Source organism: Chanodichthys erythropterus, chromosome 21 (genome assembly GCF_024489055.1).
Source record: "Chanodichthys erythropterus isolate Z2021 chromosome 21, ASM2448905v1, whole genome shotgun sequence".
Taxonomy (NCBI): Eukaryota; Metazoa; Chordata; class Actinopteri; order Cypriniformes; family Xenocyprididae; genus Chanodichthys; species Chanodichthys erythropterus.
Window position 1 is genome coordinate 10,064,725 of NC_090241.1, and position 22,596 is coordinate 10,087,320.

At 38.4% G+C, this 22,596-nt stretch overlaps 2 protein-coding genes across 2 annotated transcripts; both read right to left on the bottom strand.

The window, feature by feature from the left end:
- Positions 1-1,803: 1,803 nt before the first annotated feature.
- erich2 (glutamate-rich 2) lies at positions 1,804-9,131 on the bottom strand. Its single transcript, XM_067374796.1, has 10 exons — positions 8,912-9,131; positions 7,954-8,005; positions 7,722-7,761; positions 7,517-7,553; positions 7,237-7,329; positions 4,536-4,630; positions 4,216-4,382; positions 2,591-2,648; positions 2,412-2,483; positions 1,804-2,032 (listed from the first exon to the last, which is right to left on the bottom strand). The coding sequence occupies exons 1-10, from the start codon at positions 8,917-8,919 to the stop codon at positions 1,866-1,868; spliced, it is 789 nt and encodes a 262-aa protein (XP_067230897.1). The 5' UTR covers positions 8,920-9,131; the 3' UTR covers positions 1,804-1,865.
- Positions 9,132-9,947: 816 nt separating this feature from the next.
- Positions 9,948-11,169, bottom strand: LOC137011458 (transcription factor Sp5). The gene is made up of 2 exons (XM_067374314.1): positions 11,125-11,169; positions 9,948-10,880 (listed from the first exon to the last, which is right to left on the bottom strand). Exons 1-2 carry the CDS (start codon positions 11,155-11,157, stop codon positions 9,948-9,950), a joined length of 966 nt encoding a protein of 321 aa, XP_067230415.1. The 5' UTR covers positions 11,158-11,169.
- Between the last annotated feature and the right edge of the window lie 11,427 nt (positions 11,170-22,596).

Here is a 22,596-nt window from a genome sequence, read left to right on the forward strand (position 1 = left end):
AGAAATAATAATTTAAAGGTATTGTTAGTGTTATGATGACGATTATAAATAATATTTCTTTGTGATGATTTTACAGAAGGTCAGAAGCTCAGTCCATTTAAACGATGCTCGCCCAAAAGAGAGAGAGAAAGAGTGACTTATTGATTTATCAATTAAGATGATCTTTAAATATCCTCAAATGATGCGCATCAATCACTGTCGGAGTAAGTGAAATATGATCAAAAATCATTGCGCTGCTCATGTGTTAAATTACACTATGTTTTTAGATCATTATTTTGCCAGAGCCGTTCCAGTATGAACGTAGAATCATAATATTGGCAGAAACTGGTTTAAATCTCTACATGCATTTATTATCACTGAATAACGTTCAGTTTCTGAGTTTCTTTCTCATATTGTTGTCTGTCTAATATTGCAGAAAAGAAAAAAAAAGGGATTAAATTAAGATCAAAACGCAGAAGGTGAGCGCTTACCTTACGAAGTCACAGGTGTCACAGTAAAATCCAGAAAAACGGCACACGGAGGATGTTTCACAGCGCGTAATTTGGTTGAGAGACACCTGACATTAGAAAACCAGAAGAGTGCACAAGAAAATAAAAATCCATCCAGCGCCAATTCTTGATTCAGTGTTTATCCTTCAAAAGGCGACAGGAGAATCTCCTAAATTCACTTGTGCTGTATTTTTCCACAGGTTAATATCCACGGGTTTATCTCGAGACTTGCTGAGGATTATTATATGGACTCAAGTCATCAGACACATGAAGTTTAATTCTCCGAGTAATATATGTATATATACACACACGTCAAAATACCGTGGGAGTGAGAAAACGGTGAGTGAGAGAGGGAGAGAGAGAGAGAGAGAGAGAGTCAGAGAGATCACGAGGACGAGCTCATATTTTATTGTTATTGTTTTGGAGGGACACAATAAGCAAATGTAAGCATTCCATCCTAATGTAACATTTTTTTTCTTTTTCAATTTAATGCACGACTTGTGGATCAGCTCCAGTTATAACCTATCCGAGACATCTGGAACACATCCACGAGGTGGCAACAGAGAACGGAACAACTTGAACTTGAACGAAGGATTTTTGGGCAGCGCCCTGGAAAAACACTTGAGCTGTTCTGTTCATGTCTGTAAGATCGTTCATTTTTGAATCTCTACCGATCCAGCTTGTCAGTATTGACGACAATACTGTTCTTTTCAGCACCTGGACAGCTCCACTCGGTCAAGAAGAGGCTGGGGCTAGTTGTCACACCTTTTCACTCCAGTCATTGTTTCTCATGGTGCTTTTTTGTCAGTTTCTGTAGACGCATACAGTCCTGACTACAAAAAAGCATTTGAACGCATATATCGATTTAACGCATGCACCGATCGGTTTTGTGGTCACCTGTGCTCAAGAGGATACAAATTCACAAAAAATTGGATTCAACATACAAGAGAAAAAAAGCATTTGTATGCTACAATTGGACTTCTCACTCAAAATAATATATAGTTGCTGAGATGAGCTTTTTTGACAACCTTCCAGTGTGACAACTAGCTCCCGTCAAATGTGTGAAACAATAGTGTTCGTTTTCCTCCATCAGATGGCGCTAAGATGTCTTGCGCCTTCTGAATAACTAAACAGAAAAAGTGAAGTAGGAAATAGCTATTTTATTATCCTAAGAGATAAAGATTACAGTTTACGCAGAATATAGATAATTTAATGTCAGTATTTGACAGAACTGTGCATACATGATATTCTGGACACATCACACATTTTCTATAAGAATAAGACATATTAATAGCAAAACATTACCATGCGTGCTTAAGACTGTGGAAAACGCGCCACACTTGATTGTTTGCAGTTGTTTATTTATGATGAAGATGATCATAACGTATCGTCTGTGCTTTCAGTGGACTCTTCATCTGTGTCAGAGCTAGATGAGGACTCATCGTCATCATCCTCAACGTCTTCATCATCATCATCATCATCATCATCAGATGTGTCAAATTCATCAGATTCATCATCATCATCATCTGATTCATCCTCTGTTTCTAGAATTTATGATGATATCCAGATGAAGAAGGTGAATTCAACACGCTTGAATTTCATTATTATTGATACCCATTTGGAACATTGCTTTTAATGAATTAGTTTTAATTTTCATTCATGTCTGTAGTGCTTCACAAAATTTAGAGATAAATAGGCTATATCCATGTTAATTGAACTACTAAAGAGGAAAGTTGCAGTAAAGCTTACAAATGTAAACTCTTCAATTTTAGGGTCAACGCAAAGTGGAACTACTACGTCAAAAATTAACAGACAGTGATAGATAGATAGATAGATAGATAGATAGATAGATAGATAGATAGATAGATAGATAGATAGATAGATAGATAGATAGATAGATAGATAGATAGATTATGAACTCACCTATCAGTAATTTTTCTTCAATGAGAGGCAGGAAGCTCTTGGCCTCTGAGTTCTGAGGCTCATAAATTAAAACTAAATGTAAAGAATGAATGAGAGTGATGAAAACATCATTATCATGATGTAAGAAATGCCAAATAACAATACCATAGCAAACAATACTAATTCAAATGGCTACTTACTCATCTGACAGAGCTTTTTGGCGAGTTGATAATTCTTTGTCATCACAGCCTGTAGAAACTGAAGAAACACAAACAGAACATTCATTTAGCTGCATCTCAATAAGCCAATAACAAGAGTCCAAATAAATAAAAAGTGTCTTTTAATACTTTCAGCCATTTTCAAACACATCGGAACTACTATTTATTCTCTGCATTTCTCCTCTTCTCTTGCTTCATTCTTAAAGGGATAGTTCACCCAAAAATGCCATGATTATCCCATGATTTAAGGCAGGAACACACCAAGCCGACGGTCGGCCGTCTGGCATTTTTTCTTCGTCGGCCGACTAAGTTTTCTCAGTGTGTTCCGCACCGTCGGCTGAAGTTGGTCCTTGTTGGCATTTTTTCGGCCGATTCGAAATGTTGAATCGGCATCGGAGCTTGTCGGTCCGTTGGGCCTTCTGATTGGCTGTTCAGATACTGCCACCTGATGGTTCGGAAAGGCATTTCATCTCATGCAGGCGCAGAACTGACGTGCTACTTGGCCGTCGGCTGTTTAGTGTAGGTTTGGTGTGTCAGGTCAACTTTGGACACAGACACTGCCGACGTGAGCCAACCCCACTGCTTTCATCGCCACTAGTTCGTTGGCTTGTTGTGTTCTGGCCTTTACTCACCCTCAAGCCATCCTAGGTGTATGACTATCTTCTTTCAGATGAACACAATTGGAGATATATTTAAAAATAACCTGACTTTTCCAAGCTTTATAATGGAAGTGAATGGGGGTGAGATTTTGAAGCCCCCAAAAATGCATGCATCCTTCATAAAAATAATCCATCCGGCTCCAGGGGATTAATAAAGGTCTTTTCTAAGAAATTTTCTAAGAAAATATCTATATTTAAAAATGTATTAACTAGAATAACTAGCTTCTGGCAGATGGCCGCACGCATCAATTTGCGGTGGAAGAGTAACCCCTGACCCAACGAATGACGTAATGACGAATGCAGAAGTGCAGAGGATAGAGCAAAACAAAAAACCCGTCACGAATTGGAAGTCTGAAAATGAGAAATTTTAAAGAGAAATGTTTGAGGGTTTGTATATACTGTAAGAGAAGAGGAAGTTGAGTTTGTTGCACAGCCCTATTTGTTTGAACCACGAGAGGCGTCTACACTTACGCTACATCCTGCATCATACATCGCTTTCAGGTTACTCTTGCAGTGCAAGTCGACTTGCGAAGTATGTGTACGGTTGTCTGCCGGAAGATAGTTGTTTTAGTCAATAAAGTTTTAAATATGGATGTTTTTTTACACAAACCTACCACTTCACTTCAGAAGGCCTTTATTAACCCCCTGGAGCCGGATGGATTATTTTTATGAAGGATGGATGCATTTTTTTAGGCTTCAAAATCTGGTCCCCACTTCACTACCATTATAAAGCTTGGAAGAGCCAGGATATTTTTTAAATATATCTCTAATTGTGTTCATCTGAAAGAAGATGGCTGGCTTCAGGGTGAGTAAATCTTGGGATAATTTTCATTTTTTGGGTGAACTATCCATTTAATTTAATTGGCATTGCTTTTGTTCCTTTTTTGTAAGTTACTTTAGATAAAAGCATCTGATAAATGCATAAATGTAAATGTACTTGACGTGTACCTCTGCAAACAGTTCTAGGGGCACGTGTCCTTCTCCGCTCTCATTTTCTTCTTCTTCACTGTGTGTCTCATGAGGATCCTGGTCATTTGCAGACGGCACTACTTGAGGGGCCTGGATATGTAGTTCATGCACACTTTCTGACTGGACTTCACATTCTCCTTGCTTTTCTAATGTTTAAATAAGAAAAAGAAAATCTTTTTGGACCTACTGTATTTGTACAGGAGCCCAGGGGCATCACAAAATGCTTCAGGAACTGTGAGACAAATGAGTTGAACTATAAATGTGTTGAAAAGGACTAAAGGATAAAACAGATTCAGTACCTGTCATAATAGGGGGGACCTGTTTAGGTAGTTTATGTCCATGCGTGGTTACATTTCTGAAGGACGGAGCTTTAGAAGCATTATACCCTCTGCTGCTGAAAAAAATGGGTGATAAAAGGTAAACTATTAGAGATCACTGGAGCGAATGAATGCCATCAGCTTCCTTGCTTTATGCATGTACGGCCCATAAACCACATCCCATGCATGACCCAAAGAGCATGTTGACCGGAATACAAAAAGCCACTGATAGACTTGTTTTGGGAAGGATTCTCTTCTTTCTTTGTAGAGGAATCCTGCTCTTCTCTCTTTCCACTGGGTTGTGCTTTCTGTTGCCTACACCAAATGGTTGAAGTGTAATCCTGTCATGTCAACTCTCAGAGTATTTGTTATGGTAATGATATGACAATGTTGATGTGTTTGGTCTTGGCGGAATAGATCTGCTACACTGCTGCTGCTGCAGAGCAAGTACGGGACTTACTACTGCCAATACGTACGCGACGCGCTGCTGTGAGCAAGTAAGACATGCTGCTCAGGGCTCGACATTATTACTGTCATGTGCTTGTCCTTCGGACAAGTAAATATCGGTCATTCACTTGTCAGAGTAAAAAATCTCTGGAAAATTTAGATTTTTTGTATTGTAAATATAATTTATTGTAAAGCAATATTCTCATCAGTTTTCTATCAGCTTTGACATATTTAAATCTGCATGTTTGTGATATTTACCCCAAGGGTGTTTTTTCTTTAACCTTTATAAAGGGCGTTTCCCCCCCCCAATCCTATAATGTATGATTCATCTTTCATTTTAAATTCTTAAATTTGTTCAAAAATTACAACTGCATTAAATAGTATTATGAGATTGTTTTAAATATTTTTTGAATATACAAATTAGAAATGTTGGAAAGAATAATACTTTTAAACATGAAACTAAACCGCCAGTAGGTGGCGGCAAGTGATCATCTTAGTCATTGAGTCATTCATTCAAACGGCTTATTCATTCAAGAATGAGGCAGTTGTTTATGAATGGGTCATTGAATCTTTGACTCAACCGATTGTTCAAAACACTGAATCATTCAGTAATGAAAACATGGTTGAGTGTTGCTGTGATATGTGCTATGGTTCTGCTGTGATCTTTGTTTGGAACTATTTTCGCTGCTGAAATAGAACAAAAACAGTCAATGTTGTGTCTAAGGGTGCGTTCACACTTGTCATGTTTGGTTCGATTAAAATGAACCCTGGTGCGGTTGCTCGGTTAGTGCATTTGAACATATGTGAACGCTGCCATCCGAACTCTGGTGCGCACCAAACAAGCGGACCGAGACCACTGAAAAGATGGGTCTAGGTCCGCTTCCAAACAAACTCTGGTGCGGTTCGAATGATATATGAACGCAACACGGAACAAAGACATGTAACCGAACCAAAAACAGGAAGACGAGACCCTAAAAAGGACAGAATCCTCACACATGTCGGTTTTTCTCATCATAGACGCGAGTTTGCCCATGACAGGCATCAGACGTGCGTCTCCACGCAGCAGATCATTTGTTGTGTGTGACGGATGGATTCCCGCCGCTGTTTTGACTACTTTACACATTTTATAAGCTCTTCACGAGTTCCCAGCTGGCCAAAATACCATCATATGTAGACTACACACACACAACGAGCGCATTTACCTCAGCAAACAGCATTGTTTTGGATGTTCGGTAAGTTCCGTCTCAAAATAGGCAATACGTCATAAAATCCAACCAATCACGTTGTGAATGTATTCCTATGCCTTAAGGTTCGGTATCTTTTGGTTCGGTGATAAAATTGCCAATCTGAACGCTAACCGGACCAGGACTAAATGTTTTTTTCTTTTTCTTTGGTCCGGACCAAATGAACCAAACGAACTGAACTACAAGTGTGAACGCACCCTAAAATGTAAGTGATTTAAATTTAAATACTTGTTGAACTGCTGTATGAAATCAGTGTCACATTTTCAATCGCAATGGTATTCAGGAAAACAGCACTCTTGGTCGTGTAATGTTGCTTAACTGTATCATATGTTATAAATATAAAAACTCCACATTTTGAATTTTTACTGCAGTGTGTTTACTGAGTTTCTTTGTGTGTGCGGCGCTAACCTTACTGGCAGTACGTTATACATTATATATTTTTATCCTCTATAAATCGGCACTTACACTAAATGAAATAAAATCAGAATCATTCTCGTGTTTTGGCGATTCCCTAGTTTTGTTATTTTGTTATTGACATTTTAATCAGGCTACTCTAATTCTCTTTCAATTGCCCCGTCACAAAATCCACTTGTCCCAGACAAGCGTTAATGTCAAGCCCTGTTGCTGCTTGTACAATATAGCATACATGAATTACATGTGGAGCTGGGGAAGGTGGAGGGTTTCTGTAAGCTCACTGCAACTGCTACAGCAAATGCAGACCAAGTATTTGAAGGTTGAGAGACAAGCTCATTGGTACAGCAGGAACCAATCTGGCAGATTGAGTCAAGGACCTAGATCAGCCAGCGCCATCTAGAGTTTCATGACAGAACTTTGTATTTATTACATTAAAGTCTAATATATGAGCATTCTTACTTCATCTATGCAGGCAAATAAGTTTAATTGTAAATATTGTGATGCTTTTACAATGACCTGTCAACTGAGAGCTGCATGTGCAATTCATGTTCATTAATCACTGTTATGAAATGGTTTACCTTGTGGAACTTGGAGCTTTGATATTTGTTGACTCAGAGTTTATAGAGAAATCCTGTTCTCTTGTCTTTCCACTGGGTTTTGGTTTCTGCTGCCTATACATAAAATCAAACCAAAGCACCGAATACATTTGATGCAAATGTGGTTTTTAATGCAACTAAAGCATATTATATATAATATCCAAAACACCCCTCACTGATCTGAATCCAGCCATCAGTGTTCAGAGGTCAGCATTCAAACAATATGAAATCGTAGTGACCTAGTAACACATTTTAAACCTACTTTGGTTTCCATTCCACTGTTTCTTTTGCGACTGGATCTACAGAACAAAGGACATACTGTCATTTAACCTTGCAGATGGAAAATAACCCTTAAGGAAACCAAGGCAGACTGTGGTCATGTGTGTGTAACTGCTTAATGTTAGAAAACTGTTGCTATAGCGTATATGTATTGATAGAAATTAATTCCTACAAATTGATTATCGTACCTGCTGAGCTGCCAATCACTGGTTTTAAGGGTGCAACCTCCTTTAGAAATAGAAAAAAAAGACCAAATGTGAACAAGACTAAAGCCAAATTAATGGTGTAAAATTCTATATATTACTAAAATAGCAAAATGATCAATATATACTGTTTGTCTCATGATATAAAAGAAAGAACAATATCCATACCAAACTGGAACATAAACAACCATATGTAGATTGTCTTGCTGCCACTGACCTTTTCATTGGCTTTTGATGAGACTTCTGACGGCCGCCCGACACACTGTAATCTTATCATTAATAATAAAATATTTAAAGTAAGTATTTTGATGATGCCACTGTGAAGAGCCTTTTAAAGAGTAACTGAAATTATACAAATGTTTAAAACACAATGTGTGTGTTTATGTTGAGTTAATGTAAAAATACAAATACACCTGTATGTGCCCTGATGTTATTTAAACATTATAGCTAATAGGTAGATCAGCCTTAAAGGGATAGTTCACCCCAAAATTAAAATTCTGTCATCATTTACTAACTTGCAAGTTGTTCCAAACCTGTATGAGATTCTTTCTTCTGTTGAAAACAAAAGAAGATTATTTTGAAGAATGTTGGTTTTCAAACAGTTGACGGAAGCCTCTGATCTTCCATAGTATTTTCTATAGTATATTTCCTACTATGGAATTCAATGGGGCCCGTCAACTGTTTGGTAACAAACATTCTTCAAAATATCTTCTTTTGTGTTCAACAGAAGAAACCTAGCAAACATTTGGACGTTTAATGGCCGTTGAAAAAACGTCCCTCCGACACGTCCCGTCATGGTTGAAAAATAATTCCAAAATGAAAAACGTATCTGAATGCGTTCTGTGTTACATATTTTTTTATCGATTTATGCCGTCCTTCCGCGACTGTTATTGGCCAGGGACACGACGTTGCTGTCGGACCAACGTTTGTTTGGGAAGAAACTCATACAGGTTTGGAATAACTTGAGAGTCAGTAAAGTGGGTGAACTATCCCTTTAAGTCTCGATGCGCTGTCTGTAACTCTAGAGTCTGTTGAATGTTTTAAGCCTTGATCACTTTCACAGAACGAATGTATCGAATGGAAAACAAGTAACGTTATAAACTGTTTGAAAAATAACGTAGAATAAGTTATGTAAAACATGTAGGATAATAAATTAAAATTATGAGCGTTCTTACCTGTTCATCTGTGCGAAGTGTCTGACTGTCTTTTTACAGGACCTAAAGTTACCGACTGTTGGCTACTTGAGAGCTGAACGGGTAATTCTTTTATTTATTTATTTATTTTTTAAATAAAGCTTGTCATAAAAATGTATACCTACAGTAACACTTTTCGTAAGTTTCGTTTGACTTTCTGATGCCCTGTTGCAGTTTGAGAGGACAAGCGTGCTGTTTCCATAGCAACTGGAGGCGTCACCTCCAAATAATCCGAGTGCAACATTCTCCTTCCGGAACCAACATCTTGCGTAACACTTGCTACCAACAATAATATATTTGTTTTAAACAAAATTACAGCATACCATAATTTGTTCATTATTTAACAACGAGGATTTTAACGTCCAAGTTAATAAAAAGAATAAAATTGCGCATTTTGGTGTGCTAAAGCTAAACAACATGTTAAAAATGATAACATAAAAAAGTAAACAAAATGTAGTGTACACTTGATAAACATGTAAGTTTAAAAAAAAAAGAAAAAAAAGAGAAGAAGATAAATACAAATAAACACTTTTACTTAGCTTAAGTTTTTGCCTGTACAATGACATCATATTGCATAGGGGAAACTTTGGCTAGTTTCCACACATTACTTTAATATTTCTTGGGGTCTGTATTGACAATTACCTTAAAGTCCTAACATGTTTTGAGCATGTTGTCACTCTATATGGGGTAAGATGTCTCTTGTATGATTCTGCCATGCTTTTCTGCTATATTTGAACAATTCTGAAACAGCACACATTTAAAAAGTAGCCTACTTATTGTTTTAGCCATCAAATATTGTAATTAATAAATTGTATATATTTATTGTATAACATTTAAACACAAATGTAACAATTTTCCCTGATCTGTGTTTGAATTAAAAAAAAAAAAAAACCTTGGTGTAACTTAAACTCCCAAATTGTATATTTACTGAAGTAGTATGGCTCAGTTGTGACAACAAGCTCCACTCTCCCAAACTTCATTTAGTGCTCACATAAAGTAGACAGTCTAAGACTTGTGTTCAAGAGTTTTGTTCAGCAAATATTGGTCTGTTCTTCCTCATCAGGTGCGTCTTCAGGTGTTTGGCCAGATGGTCACTGCGCATGAAGCGTTTGGAGCAGTCCGGGCACGTGAAGCGCTTTTCACCGGTGTGCGTGCGCAGGTGCCTCTGGAGCTCGTCAGAGCGCGTGAAGCTCTTCCCGCAGAACATCCAGCTGCAAACGAACGGGCGTTCACCTGCGTGCCACCTCAGATGCGCCTTCAGGTGCGACGTCTTGCCGTACACCTTCCCGCAGCCCGGCATGTGGCACACGTGCTGCTTTCTCCTTCCCGGAGCGTCGGTGGTCTTCTGGCAGTTGGGGCACATGCATCTCCGGCATTTCCGCGACTTGGAGTGCAGCAGGGTGGCGATTTGGGACTGATACTGGCCGAGCTCTGGGTGACCCAGAACCCACCCGCTGGGGATCTGAAAGTGATGTGTTGAGGAGTGATTGCCAGCGCCGGCGTCTTGTAGGGTCCACCATTGTATTTCCTCCCGTGCCAAATGTCTCTGCGGATAATGCACAAGTCCAGTGTGCGTGGGTACGTAAGCTGAAATTGACGTGGGAAGAGAAGCGTATGAGGAGGGGCATGCTGATGGACAAGGCAACATCTTCAGGGGTGAGAAGTCATAGTGCTCCGCCGGAGGTGTCAGTGGCATTTCGTGGTGTGGATTTAACGAGGGCTGGATGTGCTGCGAAAGCCTCACGCCACAATCAGAGGAGAAAGTTGCATGTGTGGTACCATCACTTCTCCAGGGATGGAAGAGCTTAGGTGGGGGACCTTCATATGGGACGTGCTGGTGGTGCTCCATGGATCCGGATGCACGAGAATGGCCGATGCGATTACAGGTGTCTTCGAGCAACATCAAGGGGGATCCTTTGATGGATTCTGGGGTGGAGTTTGGAGTCCGATCCTACGAAATATAAATACGTATAATTTGTGATTGAATTATTGGCAATCTAATTCAGTCCTGTTTCTGGCACATTTAGGATGTCTTCCTTATTTAAGGAGATTTAGGGAGTGAGAACCACTGGCACCAAAGTGAATAATTAGAGCCTATAATTAATTAATCTCTCCCAAATCAGCATGCAAGTAAAATACATCAAAATGACAAGTTTGACACAAATTCATATCAGAGGATATCACTTTTTACGCACCTGAAGGAAAGCTTGCAGTGGGTCATTGCGCATTATGGCAACCGCAGTTATGCCACACCAATGAAGACTTCTTGATCTAGAATCCTTATAACTGTGTTTGCGCACCGATGCGCCTCTTTAATGCCGCGCAACAACTCACGGGATAATCTTGTAGCAAAGTGAACGCACTGGCATCATTTCTTTGAGTTTGATCAGAACTCCAGCCAGTCAGAATGAAGAGTTTTGCCTTTGAAGATTACCGCTGCCCAATCATCAAAGAATAACGAAAGAGCTCAAATCCTTTGAGTGTTTGCTGATTTGGATAATAAAAGAATTGATTATTTGGAGGGTGAGATGGGGAGAGTTGAAGGAGGTGCAATTAATTAATCTGGATTAAGTGAATGGATCAAAGAAATAACACAAAGATAAGGTATATGCCACTAAAAACAAAGTAATTGTGGCTTATGTATAGAAATGTATAATTATTTTCTTGCATATTAGTTGGATAAAGTTAACCCACTGTAGCAAAATTGGAAAAGTTGCACAATAGAGTTATAACCTTTCGACTATTTTTCAAATAAAAGATTTCCTGTATCATAAATTGTTGAACTTTTGCTTAAAACAATGAGAAATGCCCAAGTTTTTAAAAAAAGGTCACCCCAGATAAAAAAATTGGAACAACCATATAACAAATGTTACTGCTTATGAGTAAGTAGCACTTCCTAAAACTTTCTAGAACTGTTTTTCTAGAACAATCCAAGATTTGAATTCACTTTTGCCTGGTCAAACACATAAAACAAATATAAAACAAAAGTCTGATATACATTGAACACAAAACTTGAAAGCTTTAATATAGTATTTATAGTATCTATATAGTATTTATTCAATTATTAATTGTTTTCCCCAAGTATTTTTTATGAAAAATTGAATTTAACATTTTATAAGATGTTTAGAGTTCAATATTACAAGGAAAGATTTAAAAAGAACAGCATGGAAACCTGCCGATCCATTCATTATGAAGGAGTGAGAGCGAAAGACACGGTTAAGAGGCAGCGTGTGGGAGGCTGAGGCTATTGAATACCTCTTGAAGTGCTTACAAGGGTGTCTAGAACTAGAGCAACATCTGTGGCTTTCCACAACAAAGCAGAACTCTGTTCGTTTAACCGCACAGAGCTTTGAAGTCTCAAGAAGACAGAAAGCAGCCATTGTTCTCTCAGGCCTACATGAAGGCCCTCCAACTTGGGTCTCTTTAATATAAAAGTTTCCCCCAGTAATGTGATAGTTCTCTCCTGTTTCCCTAGTGAACCTTTGAGGTGAAGCCTGGTTTTGTGTTTAAAAGCCAGAGTTCTGCCGCAGAATCGCTGAGTAGTTTAGCCCTGGGTCATGAACTGCGGGCCGGTGGTTAGTGTGTGTGTGGCATGATTTGTGGTATGAAAAATTCAGCAATTTAATTTCAATTCAGTTTAATTTCTTCCATCATTTTCTCACATATGATTTATTAAATTGGCAGTAAAAGTGACTAAAAGTGCAATAGTAAATAATACACAAAAGCAAACAAACAAAAATAATGTTTGGCTCAGTGTAGAAATGTTCAGATATTTTTGTTGAAGAGTACAAAATAAATAAATTATTCATAAAAGTATGAAATATTAGAACTGATTGTCAATATCAAAATAACTAATTGTGATTCAGTTCCTTATAGAGAAAGAAAATAAAATAGTCAAATCAAATTTATTTCTACATAGCACTTTGTAATACAGATTGTTTCAAAGCAGCTTTACATTGATAAACAGGAAAATAACAATTCAGTGATGCAAACAGAATTCAATCGAGCTGTAAAGACAATAGTGTCATTTTTTAGTTGAGGTCAGTTCAGTGTTGATTCAGTTTGGTTCAATAACTGAGTAAAGTTCATCAATTATGGAATGAGTTCAATTCAGCTTTAAAGGGTAAGTTCACCCAAAAATGAAAATAATGTCACTTATTACTCACCCTCATGCTGTTCCACACCTGTAAGACCTTCGTTAATCTTCAGAACACAAATTAAGATATTTTTGTTGAAATCCGATGGCTCAGTGAGGCCTCCATAGCCAGCAATGACATTTCCTCCCTCAAGATCCATTAATGTACTAAAAACATATTTAAATCAGTTCATGTGAGTACAGTGGTTAAATATTAATATTATAAAGTGACAAGAATATTTTTGGTGTGCCAAAAAAACAAAATAACAACTTATTTAGTGATGGCCGATTTCAAAACACTGCTTCAGGAAGCTTCGGAGCATAATGAATCGGCGTATCGAATCATGATTCAGATCGCGTCAAACCGCCAATCTGCTGAAATCGCGTGACTTTGGCGCTCCGAACTGCTGATTCAACACACTGATTCATTTGTGCTCCGAATCTTCCTGAAGCAACTACTTACTACTGTTTTCTGAAACTGTATTGTTGCAAACCTGTCTTTCAGCCACGTTGGTGAATGATGTCACACAGGTGGTGGACTAATAACTTCTTTAAATGAATCCGTTTGAGATCGAATTAATGCTATAAAGTACGGACATGGCATCTGAGTTTATTTCCAGATTCAATCATAAGCTCGTTCTTACTAGAGCATGTATGCACACTCTTCAAAAACAGTGCTTACAATCTCTTGACAAACTAAAATATGTAAATGACATGTGTATATTTGAAATAAAAGATATACATTGTACTTAATGTAAACTTGCTTATTTTGCTCAAGATAATGATTTATTAAAGCTGCAGCCTGTAAGTTTTGCATCTTTATCGCCATCTCTGTTTGAAACCTGCAATTGCAGTTATTTGTGGAATTATGATCTTTATGTGGGTTGTGCATCAGCACGGCTCCTGAATGGCGGATGAATCTAATGTTTGCTGTCAGTCACCACATTGGTATGGATACTGTACTTTGGAATCACAGATTCTACATCTATGGCCAAAATAAGAATTTTCTCCAGAAAATGTCATCTGAACAAGTAACATGTCTGCCACTTTTGTTCTGATCAACTGAGAAAAAGAAGCATTACCAATGGTGATTAAATCTAATGATCGCTTAGCTCAGATCACGTCAAACCATGCAAATGATTATTATTGTTATAATTTGTGCTCAAATTGTTAATGTTAACAACATCAGCATTGCATGACTATGTGTATTTAGTGTGTACTAGCGTTACTTTTGCTTTTGAGTATGGGTGAATCTCCAGTTGTCACTGATGATTGTCATTTGGACCTTTCTGGATTACAATCCGCCATCAAAATGATAAGTTTAATTATTGCAGCTGCTGTGAGAAAAGGCTATAAATGATCCTGCACATGCGATATAGCCTACTAGCTGGGACACCTTCTTTATGTAAACAGACATGGCATAATGACACAAAACCGAATGGCTACATGCTTGAATTTCCCATGGAAATCTACCAGTACCACACGAATTAGAAAACATTATTAAAAGCTTACCGCTGTGAAGCAGGCTTAGGTAAGGGTTCAAGGAGTTTTAAACAATGGCTGGTTATGTACTTGCTCAAAAAATGATTTTGGATAGTTTTGAACCAAAAAAAGTTACAAACTACAGCTTTAAGTCCACATGTCATAAAAACAAGAAACTATGCTTCAGCTCGAGCGGTCATTCTAACCACACAAGCTTGCAATGCTGTTTGCGAATGTTCATTTGAACTATCGAGAAACACCAAATCGTTGAACTATGTTAATAACGATGGAACTTGCAATATTTTGGGAAATGCACCCCAGCTCAGTTCAGTTCTCAGTTCTTCAGTATTATTGATTTGACTGTTGGTGCAGTCAAATCAATAATACTGCTGAATATTATAATGTGTAATGTGTGACTCCAAGAGCTATAGTCATAGTGCAGAAATGTTCAGATATGCTTTGAAGTGTGATTTTCTAAAATCAGAACCAACTTTAATCTATAAGCAGGAAAGTTACATTTAAACAGAAATATTCAACTGTGTGCTACATTTTAGATTGCAACACACATGGAAAAAATCCATCATGTTTTTATGTGCATGCTAAACACACATATGTATAGAGGGAAGCATTGGGTTGCTGGAGAGCTGGATTCCACTGGCCGGTTTACAACATGTCTTCCCAGTAAAAACCAGTTCTTTATTGCAAATGTTGGAATTCTCTAGGCATGACAATTAAAAAAAAAAAAAAAAAAAAGCATGTTATCCGGGTCAGAAGAGCCTGGGGAGGAAGATATGCCTGTTAATAGAATCAGAAGGCTTTCAACCAGCACTCCAGGGTGTGAGAGTGACCCATTTTACATTGGAACCTTCCTTTGAGGGACACAGAGAGAGAGAGAGAGAGACAAGAAAGAGGGAATGAGAGAGAGAGAGAGAGGAATGATAACATTGAGTCTAGTCTGTAATTATTCCTATGGTAATGGTTATTGGAGCAGATCGGATACAGACCAATCAGAAGAGTTCTGGGCCAATTAGCTGCATCTGTGTGAGTGGCATTTATAATATTTGCAGTATTGCCTGAGTATTGCCTTGACATACCATGACCATCGGTCAAGTGTCTTTAATGACTATCTATGGACATTTACAATAATCAATTGATACAATGCACTTATATGTTAAAACATTGTACTTATATTTAAAAATACCTGAATGTAATTATATCTGTAATTAATTTTTGTAGTTACATCAGTAATCACACTTTTGACCATTCCCTTACATCATCAAACCTATCCATACCACCAGACCTGTCCCTAACCTCACCCCTCAAGCCCTAAAATTATCAAATTATAGTGATAGAGAACTGGGCTGCTATTACAGACGGTGTGTAAATGAGGTAGTTCAGTAACTGACAGAAGACAGAGCTGCTCAGCTAATGATGGCTAAACCTGTTTTGATGAGCACACTTCCAATTCCCCAGAAAGCACATCAAAGTCACAATCAATGTTAATTACAGTACCATGAGCCACGGCCTTGAACAAAGTTTCAGCGCTGCTTTTCTGCATGCCTTCACTGAGATGATATTCTGGTACAAATACCGTCAGCTGATCAGATGGTGGAAGAGCTGATACCTAAACACTGAAAGATGTTAAAAAGAGATATATATGAGAAAATAAATGAGCAATATAATTTAAACAAATAGTACAGCTGTGATTCGGCCGTAGTTAATCAGTGCAGTGTTGTTGTTTTTTCAGTTGAGACCATATACTGATTGAGAAGCTTTTTGCTATGATATGGAATATCCAAGGCACTGTTACTTATAACTGATTTTGCAGGTAATTTGTTTCAGACTAAAAATGTCGACACAATGTAGAGTACTTGCTATGTATGTTTGGAGACCAGCAATATTAATTTCTCATCCATTTTGTTCCATTTTCTGCTTGTTGATGTCATTGCCCCTCCTCTACTCTGATTGGACGGCTGGCTAAAAAGTGACAGTGATGAGCGCAGCGTTTTACTCAAAGTTGAACATTGCCTCATTTTTTGTGAAAAATTACAGTACATATATTTTGTATTTGAAATAGATTTTTTTTTCTTTGCTGTTACTTATGTCAATTTAATGCATCATTGCATCATTAGAATTTCTTTCTTTCTTTTTTTTTAAAGATATACATTGCACACAAAAGTTGAAAGCTTGAAAATTACAACCTCCAATCTGGAAAGTTCAGGTGCATGTTTTTATCAGTTTGTTTTTTTTCCCATGTCAGTCGATTATTTTCATAAATATCAGATCAAACTGTGGTTTAGTACTTTAATTGTTGGTCATGCAGTTTCTCTCTTTCAATGTTGGATAACCTTTAAAAATCTTCCAGACTAGAGTAATTTAGCAGACATTTATCCAAACCAATTGACTTAATACAGGGTCAGTAAGGTGGCGTCGAGTGTCTTTCTCAAGGGTAGCTACAACATCCATTTGATTGAAGCAACACTTTCCAAAATTAATAGCTCTGTTTTTATGCATAATTAATGGAAATGTCCTCATGGATGAAGCCAACACGACAGTGTGAATAGAAATGAATAACAAGAATCTAAATCTTTCTTTAAAAGTTACAGCTCATTCCTCTGAAACAAAATCAATTCATTCATGCCCAGCAGGAAGCTAAACTGTCACTTTCTAACTTTTAAGGCATCTTGGATAAAAAATTTGTCAGCTGGTTTAAACATGTTTGCTTGAAGATTTACTTCAGCAGAGGACTTTGCATTCAGAGGCTGATCAAACTTGTGGAACAACATCTGCACTTCCTGTCAAAGAGAGGCGCTTATGGCTACAGAACTAAGGAACATCCTGCAGGAAAACGACAGAGAATATCCTTCCTATCTCACAGACAGGTAAGGGACATTCAGAGGAACTCTGTATGTTAGCAGCAGATTACCTGCACGCAAATCTGACAGCGTTTGATGATAAGCACTCAGGCACTGGATCCTGTTAACATGTCTCTGTGATGTTAAGAAGATTCCCGAAATGACAAAGACTGTGGTTCCTTTCATCTCGTTTTAAGTTGGTCTCTTCAGATCTGTTTTCCTGAGCCAGATATTTAGTCGCCATCTCTGGTCAAATAGCCTAAAAGTTGTCCAAAAGCTGAACTGTAAGTAGAATGCTGGATGATTGTGCACTGCATTGAAATCCATGACTTCATAGCTTTACAGATTACTAACATTCATGCAAACTCAACAAGAAGGACAGGCTGTCTTCTGCTGTCTTCAGCATCCAGTCCAAATCATTCAGTCTGCTGTTCAGGTTAGTGGTATTTAATAACAGATGTTAGAGACAAAAACATATTTTCACTCCATTACAAAATAATTGTAACATTCTTTAAAATTTAAGAATATGCCTTTGGACCCTATATAGCAGGTAGAAGGACTAGTAAAAAATATTCAATTTTTCCAGTTTTTCGCACAGATTTGTATGGGGTCATTCCTACAGATTGGTGAATTTTGGACTGATAAAATCTTAAATAATGATAAAATCTTAAAAATTATTAAAACTATTTTTTTAAGCTTGAGAGAGAAAATGTCTGTATAACATAAAAACACAATGGTCAAGCTCAAGTTAGTATATAATATATATATATATAATATTTTTTTTTTTTTACAGTCTATGGTATAACCTAATAATTCTGACCATATATTTCAAATTTCACATTCACATTCTATGAAGTTTGTCCACCCTGTTACATTTTTACAGTGCAGTGTGTGACAGGGTGGATCTAACAGGGTGAACTTTTTAAACTTATGAAGCCCATTATTAGCTATATACACTGTAAAAAAAAAATCCCAGTAAAATTTACGGTAAAAAACCGGCAGCTGTGGTTGCCAGAACTTAGGGATGCTCACATTGACCGTTTAACCGTTAACCGAAAGTAAGAATTTTAACCGATTAATACTATCAGTTAAACGTTTTTTTTTGTTTGTTTTTTTTTTGCTGTTTGCTGCATGGTAAAGAAAAACATGCTATATATACATATATGCTTATTTGTTAACTCGCGGGGCGTTTCACACGTGCCAGACATATTTCGCTAAGCAACAAGCAAAATGAAGCGAGCGAAAAGAAGTAACGTTACTGACCATTTCGATAGAAAGGGTCAGGCGCGCCGTTGGCATGGGGGACAGGGGGATCAGGACCCCCGCAGTTTTGAAAAGACAGAAATCGACCCCCGCACTTTTGATAAGGGCTGCTTCAATCAGTCACAATATATCGTCTTTTAGCTTAGGATATTTTCTTTCAAATGAGACCAGTTTCACGTTTCTGAGAGCTTTCGTTCATAAATAATCAACTGTTTTGTCGCAGATGTGAAGAAGAGGAAATGCGCTCTCGAATAGAGAAACACGCGATCTCCAAGCAATCAATCACAGCGTGCTAACGTTTTAGGACAGGTCGATGGTATATAAATCGTGGCCGAACGTTAGCGTTTGTCAATCAAGCAAAACCGTCCATTCAGAAACCGAGAAATTTGACACTTTAAGGTAAGAGGCTAATCTCTCAGATTGACGTGCGAGCTGGCTTGACTGAAGTTTTCGTGAGGATTTGTAGTTTATGGACTGTTTTGAGTTCGGTATCTAGAAAGTTAAAAGCATTGATGGCATCTATAAAAGAGATATCTAAAAGCGAAACGAAAATTATTGCCTCGACCGGCGACACAGTGGGGAGGACGCACGAGAGGAGACCTGCGCGTTTAATTGGTACGTGTATAGCTACTGTAATACTGCATTTACAAAGCTTATCAGTGGCATGCACTTTGATCACGAACGTGAAAGTGCCTTTTGCGGTCGCATCGCGGTGCCCCCGCGTTCCCATTTCTCTCGATGTGAACCGTGAGCTCCGGTCCATTACAATTTAGAGCCCTGGTATACTTCATTTCCCGCATTCCGCTCAGTCTCGCGCGCGAGCCTTTCAAAGAAACTCCTTTGCCCATGAGCGCGGAAAGACTCGTTCGGTATGCACACGTGCACTGTCTGTGGTCATAACAATAACAATCCTTGAGGTAGGCCTGCTATTTTTATTTGACGGAAAAAATGTCTAAAATACCGGTTGTTCAAAGCTTCAATGGATTCACCGTGTTTTTGTTTTGTCATCTTAATTTGTTAAACATTTAAGTGAAAAATAGGCTATTTAGTGTAGGCCTATTCATTTTATGCCTTTTATTTAAAAAATGTTTTTCTGTTGTCAGAAACGCTGCAGGTGCGTGACAATTTGATAATGTGAATCCAGGTTCTGCTGTTTATCTGTTCTATGCTGCTGTTTGCATGTTAAAATAAACCAGTGGGAGACACAGACACTCATCAATTGTATTTTTTATTTAATGTCATATATATGTCATATTATCGTCATATAGGCTATACAATATTATAATCTTATCAGTTAACGGTTAATAATCGGATAACGAGCGTCGGTTGTCGGTCGAGAAATTTAACCGAAATGAGCATCCCTACCAGAACTTTACTGTAAAAAATACAGTAGCAACGTAAAAAAAATCTGTTAAATTTACGGTAAAATAATGTATTTCATTAACTGATATAATGTTAATTTACCAACCTAATGAAGTACTAATATCTGTTTTGTACCTTTATAATACACTGACAGTCACCAAACACAGTGGTGATAAGAGTCACATGATGAATCAAAGTTCATCACAAGCTGAGAAGGACAACACTAACATATAGAAGGTGCACACAGTGTCATTCACACACACACTAAACACCATCACGGTAACATGCATGAAATTTTAAAAATGTTTAACAACATTAGATGTAACATAAAACCCTAATGTACATAACTGATAAGAAAAAAATGAGAAAAATTAAGAAGAAACAGAGTTATTTTAACAAAAATATATCAAATGTGAAGTGTCACGCAGGGAATTGTGGGAATGTCAATTTACGTTTTTTCACTGTAAATTTTACAACGAATTGTTATTTTTCACTTCCAAAAACTGTGAATATTTTACCATAAAATTACATTAAATGTACTGTTAGATCTATTACAGTTATTCACCGTATATAGTACGGAAACTTTCTGTAAACCAACTGACAGTTTTTCACCGCAGCATTTTTACAGTCTTTTACTGTTAAAATCACGGTCATTTTTTACAGTGTAAGAACAACATACTAGCAGAAGATATATATATATATATATATATATATATATATATATATATATATATATATATATATATATATATATATATATATAAACATTTTTATCTCCAGTATAAATCGACAAAACAGGATGGACATGTTATGCTTTACGCTATTAGATAGGTCTTCTAAAAATGAGGAAAACAGCAGAAAAGTTTAAGACTGATTCTTACTTTGTTCCTGGAGTTGCTTTTCCTAGTCTTTGGTAAAAGGTAAATGTCACAGCCCTTTTTCTGTTTTCTTTATAGTTATGTAACACTGATTTCATTCTTGTCTTTTTTATGGAATATTGCAATAAATTATTTATCTGTGCACATCATTTTTTTTTTTTTAATTAATGTGCCCTCATAGTCTTTAATCAAAATAACTTCCCTATCCTCTTCAATCAATCAATCAATCAATCAATCAATTTTAATTTATAGAGCACCTTACTGTTATGATCACCGTCTGTTCCTGTCAGTTCCCGGACTACATTACCCATAATCCTCTCTGCCAATCACCTGCACTCACTCCACCAATCACTATCACTAATCACCACACCCAGCTGCAGTACATTAACAGGACTATAAAGGACTTTCACTCACACCACCTCACCGCGAGGTCTTGATTACCATTGTATCATTTCTGAGCGTTTCTATCCTGTCTGCCTGCTTGTTATCGTTCCTGCCTGTTTCTTGTTTTTGACCCGTTGCTGCCTGTCCTGATCTTTGCCTGTCCCTTGACTACGACTCTGCCTGTTCCTCACTGCTCCTGTTTGTTCCTGTTTTGACCCTGCCTGTACGACCACTCTTACTTCTAATAAACGCTGCATTTGGATCCCTGCCTGTGAGTCCCCTTCGTTACAGAAGACCTCGCCATCTACGATCCAGCAGCTTCTGTGAGCGTTTCCAGTCTCAACATGGACCCCGCAATACGTCTCATCCGACTTCGTCAAGGTAACTGTACCCTGGAGGACCATATTCAGAAGTTTCTGGATATTGCTTACTATTCAGATTTGCCTGACTGTGTCTTGATAGACTTTTTTTGTGATGGCGTTAACCAGCCACTCCAAAATAAACTACGACAAGAAGGACCACGTTTATCACTCAGCGGTTTTATGGATTATGCGTTATTAACTGTGGGCTCTCCATTTACTGTGGGTGTCGCAGAAAAATGCGACACCACGGTGAATTATGTAATGGCTGCCACACCAATGGACACTCACAAAATGGTGGCTACCATCACAACAACACCAAGTCAAAACATAGTTGATCTTCATGAGCCACGTCACGTCTCCGCTGATCGCCCAGAGTCACGTCACATCTCCGCTGATCGCCCAGAGTCACGTCACATCTCCGCTGATCGCCCAGAGCAACGTCACGCCTTCGCTGATCGCCCAGAGCAACGTCACGCCTTCGCTGATCGCCCCGAGCAACGTCACGTCGCCGCTGATCGCCCAGAGCAACGTCACGTCGCCGCTGATCGCCCAGAGCCACGTCACGTCTCCGCTGATCGCCCAGAGCCATGTCACGTCGCCGCTGATCGCCCAGAGCAACGTCACGCCTTCGCTGATCGCCCAGAGTCAAGTCACGTCTCCGCTGATCGCCCAGAGCAACGTCACGCCTTCGCTGATCGCCCAGAGCAACGTCACGCCTTCGCTGATCGCCCAGAGCAATGTCACGTCGCCGCTGATCGCCCAGAGCCACGTCACGTCTCTAGATCAGTCAGAAAACGGCAAGGATTGCGTTCCAGTGTGGTTGACCCACCGCTGATTTCAGCGCGAGCGGCTGGCATTCCAAGGCATCAACTGGCCGCTTCGCACTCAAGCCCGGCGACCGCTTCGCTCTCAAGCCCGGCGACCGCTTCGCTCTCAAGCCCGGCGA

Bases quoted from the DNA above. Each gene is read 5' to 3' on its own strand.
- erich2 (XM_067374796.1), bottom strand. The intron at 4,631-7,236 runs GTAAACCATTTC...CATTTTTTTCAG, and splicing joins AAAGCTCCAAGTTCCACAAG to CAGCAGAGGGTATAATGCTT. The intron at 2,033-2,411 runs GTGAGTTCATAA...CATAAATTCTAG, and splicing joins TGAAGAAAAATTACTGATAG to AAACAGAGGATGAATCAGAT.
- LOC137011458 (XM_067374314.1), bottom strand. From the start codon at position 11,157: ATGCGCAATGACCCACTGCAAGCTTTCCTTCAG. The intron at 10,881-11,124 runs GTGCGTAAAAAG...TATATTTCGTAG, and splicing joins CACTGCAAGCTTTCCTTCAG to GATCGGACTCCAAACTCCAC.